This window comes from Ammospiza caudacuta, chromosome 14 (assembly GCF_027887145.1).
Source record: "Ammospiza caudacuta isolate bAmmCau1 chromosome 14, bAmmCau1.pri, whole genome shotgun sequence".
Lineage (NCBI taxonomy): Eukaryota > Metazoa > Chordata > Aves > Passeriformes > Passerellidae > Ammospiza > Ammospiza caudacuta.
This window is the reverse complement of record NC_080606.1, coordinates 1,236,526-1,244,883: the sequence shown is the minus strand read 5'-3', so window position 1 is coordinate 1,244,883 and position 8,358 is coordinate 1,236,526. Positions and strand designations below refer to the sequence as shown.

Below are 8,358 nucleotides of genomic sequence, written 5' to 3'. Positions count from 1 at the left end.
GAGCAGAGCCCTGAGGGGCCCAAGGTACCCTTGCTGTGGGGGCAGAGCCCAAGGACCCCCTGGGTCACCTTTCCCTGTGGGACACAGCCAGGGAGGGCACCCTCAGCTTGCTCTGCCTCTCCTGTCCCTCTCCTGTACGTGCAAAACCACTGGTACCCCCCAGCTCAGTGGCAGCTCCCCCGGCCACGCAGCCAGGGCGTCCCAAAGCCTGGGGATCCCCCAGGTCACCCGTCTGGATCCTGGAAGGTGATGGTGGGAAGGGGAGGGCACCGCAGGGCAGAGGGAGCCGAGAGAGGAGCGGGACGGAGGAGAGAAGAGGAGGAGGAGGGAGAGGAAGAGGAGCAAAGCCCGCTTCTCTTCCTCGGGAGGGTCATACCGGCTTGTCCAGCGTTTTGGGGAAGGGCGTGCCGCTGGCCGAGGAGATCTTTCTGCAGACCGTGTTGGTGTGGCTCTGGCAGCGGCAGCCGGGGCGTTTCAGGCCGTCATAGCCCCGCTGGCAAAGTTTGAGGCACCCCAGGGTGGGAAAGTAGCAGCAGAGGCAGGGCAAGAGGAGGGACAGGACGCTCATGGCAGCCCAGCGGGCGCAGCAGGAGCCCGGCCCGCAGGAGCAGGGGTCGTCGGCGCAGGTGTCCTCGTCGTCGGTGGAGCAGTGGTAGAAGAGCCCCTTGACGCAGCAGAGGCAGGTCCCGTAGTCGAGGAGGCTCTCGGCGGAGCAGAGGCAGCGCTGGTTGCAGAGCCAGCAGGAGGGCAGGCTGCGGGCGGCCGTGCAGCGCGGGCAGCGGCAGCGCCCGCACGCCTCGCACAGCACCAGGTGCGCCCCGTGCCCCGCCGCCGGCTCCGCGCCCTTCCGCGGCGACTCCTCGGCCTTCAGCTCAGCCCCGCGGGGCTGCGTCCGCACCAGAGAGTGCCCGGAGTGCGACGGCGTCAGGCTGCTCAGCAGGCGCTGCTCCGAGGCCGTGGTGCTCTGCGACACCGAGCTGGCCGTGCTCGAGTGGCTCAGGTGCGGCTGCAGCGGCGGCACCTGGTGCTGCTGGCTGTGGCTGCGGTGCAGGTCCTGGAAGGTGGAAGACGCCAGGCGGTCCTGGGACCACTCCTGCTTGTGCGGGGGCTGCGACAGCGAGGGGTTGGAGCGGGCTTGCTGGAAGCACGCCGCCGGCCTCTCCACGTAGTTGTTGCTGGCACGGATGGAGCGGATTTGGTCGATGGACAGCACCTGCTGGAAGTCCTCGGCGGGTGGGTCCATGGTCTCGTCGCAGCTGAGTTCAGCCACGCTGGAAGAGAGCTGCATTTCCAGGAGCCGGAAGACCCTGCGGCATCAGGGCACATCTAAAGATCCTAAAGGATGGGGCAGGAAGAGAGAAAATATCCCTGTTACGTCCATCCAAATCATTGAATCACAGACTGCTTTGGGACGGAAGGGATCTCGAAGCTTGTCTCATTCCAGCCCCTTGCCACGGGCAGGGACACCTTCCACTAGAGCAAAGCAGGACACAAAGGCTGCCTGGAGAACTCCAAACGAAAGGATTTCCAGCAATCAGACCCGGAGCAGTTTTGTGCCTGGGAACACTTAGGCTGGACACATCCCAAAGGAAGGGCTGTCGGATCTGCCCCTCGACCCTAGCGGGCACAGCCTCTCTCCATGCTTTTGAGCCTCTTGTGTCCTTCCAGAGGATTTCCCACCCCTCACCAGCACCTCCTTCTTCTTCCCCAGGGACCTGTGCTGGCCCTCTCTGGAGGAGGGGAAATGGGAAGCAGTGACTGATCCAGAGGCATGACAGAGCTGGGAACAGCATCTCCCTCAGAGCAGGGGCTCTCTCTGCTCTGGAGGCTCCCAGCACACCCTGAGCAGCCTCCTGCTCCCATTCCCTGCACACACGGGGGGCACTGGGATGGGGAATCTGAGCACAGGTTCTCTAACTCTAGGCAGCAGCAGAGACAAATTAGAGTCACTGAATTGGTGAAGTTGGAAAAGCCCTCTAAGATCAGCAACTCAAACCATCAACCACCACCATGTTTACCACTGAACCATGCCCTCAAGACCCACATCTATATTGTTTTAACACTTCCAGGGATGAAATGGAGCCCTGTGTTTGGCCAAGGACAGGACTATCCCACAGACTCCAAGTCCTGGTGGACTGCAGCATTCCAGTTCCATCCCTAGCCCAGGAGCCAATTTGCCCCCATCAGGAGCGTTAAGAAGGGCAAGTTTCCCTTCAAACCTGGCACAGACACCAGGGAAGGCAACCTTGGCACAGGCAAGCCCTGTGGTGCCCCTCACACCACCCTGCTGTGCCCTTTGCCGTTGTTTTCAGGACGTGGCCCTTCCTGGGTGGCAGTGCTGGCAGCAGAACCTGCTGTGCCCAGGAGCAGCAGCACTGCTGAGGGCCTTGGGATGGAGCAGGGAGACTCCATGTGCCACCACTGCCCTTCCTGGCAAGCTTGGCCCCATGGCAGCAGCTCCATCTCCAAACCTTCATCTGCCAGGGAAACCCCTCAGTGGGGCTGGGAGAGGAGAGGGGAGAGAGCAGCAGGCACAGGAGCCACGGGAGGGAGGGAGACACAAAGCTCCTGCTCTGGACATCGGCACACGGAGCTGCCAGGAGCGCCCAGAGGACAGACGGATATCACTCACTGCATGCCAGAGCCCACCACGTCCAGCACAGATCTCCCCGTGGGATCCGTGCTGCCCATGCACGGCCACCTTCCCTGGGACAGAGGGGACAGGTCACAGAGTGACCCCCCTGTGTCACGGACACTGCCGGGCCCGCAGGAAGGCACCGTTCTGGAGGGAGCTCCCTCGGCAGAACGGGGCGGCCGCCGCTCTCAAGTAGGTGAAGGGGCCACAGGTAGAATCTGCTCATGCAGCAGAGAGAGGCAGAGGGAAGATTGATTTTCATTAGCTAGGCTGACCTTGAGGAGCAGGGAAAAGCAAAGGCAACTTACTTTGACTGTTCAAGCAAGATCTCGCCTCTCCCATCCCCCTCTCTGGAAAGAAAAGGAAACTGATCTGCTCAGATTTGGGGTTTTCCCTCCTCCATGCCATTCCCCGTGTGGGAAAATGCAGACAGTGAGGAGTCGCTCACCCAGGACACCCACAGGTGATTTGGGAACCCTTTTCCTTCACAGCAGTGCCAAGGGGAATTAGGAGGGCATGGCAGACTCGGGGAAGGTTTGTGAGATGGGAAGAGGCCAGAGGCAAAGCTCTTGTGGCTGTCACCTGCTGTCACCAAGCTCCTCACCTGGGAGGGTCTCACCAAAGCACAGGTTGGGGACGTGAAGCCCCAGCACCCCCTGAAGAGGGAGGGCCCACCTCAGCCTGCAGCTGGGACTGTGCAGAGGGGAGCAGGGAGCAGCCTCGGAGCATCCCCACACCCCTCATGACCCAGATCCTGTCGGGACGGGATCATTCAGAGAGCAATGCTGATTCCACCTGGGAGCAGCTGCTCACACCAGGTGTCCATCCCCACTCACCTGGCCTCAGCACTTGGTCGTTCAGGCTTGGCCACTGAGATGAGCCCTGTGAGGGTCCTGGGGGCCTCCAGCCATGGGGAGAGACCCCACAGAGGGTCCTGCAGCCACAGAGCCAGTGGGGCTGCTGGCCCAGCACGGGCAGCCCGAATCCTCTGAGCACCTGGAGCTCAAGAGGCGTGAGGAGACCCCTGAGCCAGGCTGGGGTGGGAGGGACAGCATGAGGAGGAACCAAGCCCGGGGGACACAGCCAGAGACAAGGTGACCATCAGCTGTGCCAGACACTCCAGATGTGGGGACAGGGCTCAGACACAGAAAAAGACAGATCTTGGGAGCCCCCCAACACTGAACCAGGGCCCAAACGCCCCCAGGACTGTGATTGCAAGGTGCAGGGATCAGACAGGGACCTAGGCTCACTGACTGGGGGGATGTAAATGTCCCTGTGGGAACGAAGGGGAGCTGAAGAGAACATCTGTGGGTCCTGCAGAGGGACTGAATGACTGGAACTGGGACCCTGCTGATTCCTTCTCCCCCAGCCCCGAACAGCCCAGTGCTCCCCACTCCCTCCCTGCTCCACCCTGATCGCAGGGCTGCAATCAATCCATATCCCAGCCCCACTGAGCCGGGCAATCCCGGAGCTCTGCACCCCTCCCTGCCTACCTGCCTGCCTGGGGGACCCGGGGCAGCGTCCCCCAGCCTCCTCCTCCTCCTCCTCACACCCTGCCTGCCAGGCGGGCATGCCAGCCCCGGAAACCGGACCAGCTTTATGGCCACCACCAGCCTCAAACATAAAGTTCGTGTGATAATGGGCCAGAGGAAGGATCGTAAAAGCAAATGATTTACAGGCTGGAGGTGGCTGCGAGCCGGGGGCAAGCGGCTCAGGGCGCCAGGTGGGAGAAAAGGGACCTTCTCGCCGTGTCGGGGTGCTGCGGGGTGCAGCGGGGCGCTGGGGGAGGCTGAGCCGCCGGTCCCGCTCAGCGCGCAGCCCACGCGGGGCTCGCAGCCCCTCCACGCACACGCAGCCCCCGTGTCCCGGGACTCCCGGGCACCGCCGCGCCCGCAGCCCGCTCTCAGTGTGCGGGGCACTCTCAGCACAGCCCACGCGTGACTCGGACCCACAGGCGGCCCCAGCCCCACCGCGCGCACCCCACGCGTGTGCAGGACCCCAATCGCCCCCCGCACGGAACCTCAGCTCCCTCGCACAGCCCGTGCGCACCCAGGCACCCGCGTCCCTCCAGCAGCGGCTCACGAGTGCCCAGGAGCCCTCCCGCTCGGCCCACGCGTGTCCCCCGCCGCGCCCCGCAGCCCACGCGTGTCCGCGCCGGGGACTCACCCCGCAGCCGCCGCCGGTCCATCGGCCCGCGGAGCCCGAGCGCTGCGGGGGCAGCCCCGGGGCGGAGCGGGGCAGCCCCGGCCCCGCAGCCGAGCCCCGCGCCGCGGGCAGCGGGAGCGGCGGGGGGGCCCCGCGCTCGGTGGGAATGGGAGGCTGGGCGGAGGGAGGAGGAGGAGGAGGAGGAGGGATGGAGGGAGGGACCTGGCTCTGCCCGGGAGCATCGCGCTCCCCCTCGCTCTGCGCTGCCTTCCCGGAGCTCTTAACGCTTTACCCAAGTGGCGTCATCCCTCTGAAATGGACTCGGCCCATTAGCGGCTCCGCAGAGCCCCGCAGCGCTCCCCAGGCGCCGCTGCCGCCCAGCCCCGCCGCGGGATGCTCAGCGCTCTTTAAACGTTTCCGTCTGGCCCGGGCTCCGCGTCCCTCCCTGCGCCCGCCGGGATGGCCCTGCCGCACCCTGGGCCGGTGTCCCCCTGTGCCCACCGGGACGGCGCCCCTGGGGACACAGCAGCGTGGCGGGGTGGGTCGGGGTCAGTGTGACACCGCGGGCAGGTCCTGCCTGGCTGGGGCACAAAGGGGCCGGCAGCGACTCAGGATCCATCACCTTGGGTTTGATCCATAAATCGCCGTGAAACGGCTCAGTCACCTCACAGAACCATGGAAAAGGTAGGAAAAGCCCTCTAAGGTCATCGAGTCCAACCTTCTCCCGGCTCACCTCTGCCCAGGAGGTCCCCGGGACAGCCCGGGGCCATCCAGCTCCAACACTTCCCAAAATCCCAAAGCCACACCTGGATGAGCCCTGCAGAAACACACTCGGCAGAGAGGCTGGGAGCAGCTTTTCCACCCTGAGACCCACAGAACCAGCCCACACACATCCCACTCTCCCAGAAACAAAAAGCTTGGACTCAAGGTCCAAGCGGGACCTGGACCTCCCATTCCAGCGGTTTTCCCAAGTCACTGCACGCTTTCCCCACATCCCTTGCTTTCCTGCTTTCGTGCCTGTGGCTCGGGAGCACCAGGGGTCCTTGTGACACCCCTCACGCCCATTTACAGTAAAGTAGACCTGGCTTGACAGTCCCAAAGACACAAGGCCACCCTGATGGCACTGGACATCACCTGTGGGCCCCAGCAGAGTCCCCACCCTACCTCCATTCCCCTCGACACCTTCAGGGTGATCACCCATTCTCTCTGGGATGCTCACCAGATGAGCAAAGCGACAGCCCCGGCTCGGGGAGGGCTCAGAATCTGTCTCAGAAATGTGAAGATGAAACCACCAAGCCCTCAGCCCCCCCAGACAAGCCCAGCATCACAGGACCCCCTCGGGGTGGGCAGTCCCCAGGCTGGATGGCAAACACGGGGTCTGAGTGTGTGAGAGCAGCATGGGGACAGAGGGGAAGAGAAGGACCTGGAATATGAGTGATAAATCCAGCTCTGCTGCTTGTGGCAGTAACAGATGAGGACAAACTGGGGTGACCCCACAGACCTCAGGGGCTCCCTCCCAGCTGGTGCCAGCAGAAGCACTGGAATCCCCCAGCTGGGGCCAGTCACTCCATTCTCCCACACGGTGCCCAGCTGAGCCCTTGCAGTCTCATTTTTAGGTATTTCTAGGCTGAGGGTTTCTCCAACTCCATGGGATCCCACTGGGGACGCTCCTCCAGGAGTTTCTCCAAGAAGAACGAGTCCCTGACAGCATCCCTCAGCCTCGGCTCCAGCTCAGAGCTTTCAGCCTGAACCCCTCTGCTCCCACCGGCCCCTCCTCTTCTCCCCATCGCCCTCAGTTCCGTCTTTAAAGGCACAGAAAGGATCAGCGCTGCCCGATTCCCAGCCAGCTGGCTGAGAGCACCTGACTCCGGGGAGCACGTGTGCTGTCCTCCCTCTCTCCCAGCCCCAATCCCTCACTCCCACCTTGAGGTGCCGGTGATTCAGGCTTCCCTCGCTGGCTCGCAGCATCCCAGCGCAGCCCGCGTCGTGCTCCGCCGGCGCCGCTTTATTCCTCGCTGGCTGCCGAGGGAGGGCCGAGCAGGCATGAATGCAGAGCTCCGGGAGGAGTGGGAGGGTGGGAAGCACAGGGAGAGCAGCAGCCTCCCGGTGAGTTATTGACCACAGCACGGCTGGAGAGGAGGGCTGGGAACCCCAGGGCACTTGCAAGGCAGGGAAGTTTGGAGCCTCCCCCAAAGGAAGGATCTGGGGTGGAGCCCCCCCTCCTCAGGAGGGGTTTTGGCTGTTGGGAGAGAGACGTGGATCTCCCTGATGAGCCATGGCAGAGGAAGGTGTGAGACTGCTGCAGGTTCCTGGCCACCTCTCCCCGTGTGGGGCTGTGGAGCAGGGACTGAGCCCCCTTCCCACAGCCCCCACTGTGCCCCACTCCAGCTCCTCAGCTCACCTCAGGGATTGGTCCCACTCCTCATCCCAAGGGAAATCCACCACCTTGAACACCACTGGGGTCCTGCCCAAAGGATGGGGAGAAGCAGCTCCTGGGTGTCCCATTTCTGTTGCATGTCCTGGGTGCAGCTGAGAGCACCAAGACGACCAAGGTGGACATCCCTGTGTTCCCAGCTCCAGCTGAGCCTGCTGGGAACAACAGGGCCCCAGCTCCTGTTGCAGACCCCTGCATTTGGAGAACCCCCATCCCCACCAATCCTCACAGATCATGAGCAATTTCTCCCTGCTTTGCTCTTCCCATCATCCCAAACACCCCCAAAACCACGGGGAGTCACTTTCATTTCCCTTCCCAAATATGTTTCTCTACATCCACACCTTTGTCACAAATCCCAAGGCGCTCAGTCTGAAGCTTGGAGAGCTTAGATGGGATTTTAAAACAATCAAGAGACCTCAGCACCGTTTTCCACACAGATTTTCCAGCTCCAGGCCTGGCTGTGCCCACAGTCAGACAATTCACGCCCAGGAAACAGCCCTGGAGTGGGCAGGAGAGCAGGATATCCCAGAGCAAGGCTGAAGCTGCCTGGTCTCTCCTGCTGCTGTTTGCCAAGCTCTGGCTCAGGGGGAGGGTAATTCACCTCCAGTCAGAGATGATGCAGGGGAGGGAGGGAAAAAAAAAAAAAAGAGAGGAGAAAGAGAACACGCGATTCCCCTGATTCAATCAGCCAGAAACAAGGAGGTGCTGGTGCCCTCTAATTTGGAGATTCACAGATTTTAGGGCCAGAAGGGACCGTGATGCTCATCTAGCCTGACAGTCTGTATTATGTAAAAGCCACTTGAAGCCAGACAGTGCCACGAGCTTTTCAGAAGCAACAGCCAGCACTGGGGAACTTATTAAAGGGCTGTGACTCTCCCGAGGTGGGGACATGTGCCTCCCAGCACGCTGGGAGAGGAGGAGGCCAGGTACACCCACCCGGCTGGGCTTGGGCTGAACAGATGGCAGTGCTGGGGGAGAGGAAACATCATTTCCCTTCCCTGTCATGCAGCTCCTTCTAGCAGAAAGAGGGATAAGCAAGGAAAAACACAACCCCTTCCTCGTGTTCTTCTTTTGAGGGTTTCTTAGTCCCTGGAAAGAAAAGAGGGATGCTGGCCCTGAGATGTTTCGTGCCCCCTTTGGGGTC

The 8,358-nt window shown here is 62.3% G+C and overlaps 1 protein-coding gene across 2 annotated transcripts; it reads right to left on the bottom strand.

Moving 5' to 3' along the window:
- Nucleotides 1-357: 357 nt before the first annotated feature.
- Nucleotides 358-6,795, bottom strand: SPRY3 (sprouty RTK signaling antagonist 3). Of its 2 annotated transcripts, none has more exons than XM_058814177.1 (2): nt 6,704-6,795; nt 358-1,335 (listed from the first exon to the last, which is right to left on the bottom strand). In XM_058814177.1, the coding sequence occupies exon 2, from the start codon at nt 1,286-1,288 to the stop codon at nt 371-373; it is 918 nt and encodes a 305-aa protein (XP_058670160.1). In that variant the 5' UTR covers nt 1,289-1,335; nt 6,704-6,795; the 3' UTR covers nt 358-370. The 2 variants fall into 2 exon arrangements, with proteins under 2 accessions (XP_058670160.1, XP_058670159.1); XM_058814176.1 differs by lacking the exon at nt 6,704-6,795 and adding an exon at nt 4,802-4,949.
- Nucleotides 6,796-8,358: the final 1,563 nt, after the last annotated feature.

Coding starts and splice junctions, on each gene's coding strand:
- SPRY3 (XM_058814177.1), bottom strand. CDS start 1,288: ATGCAGCTCTCTTCCAGCGTGGCTGAACTCAGCTGCGACGAGACCATG.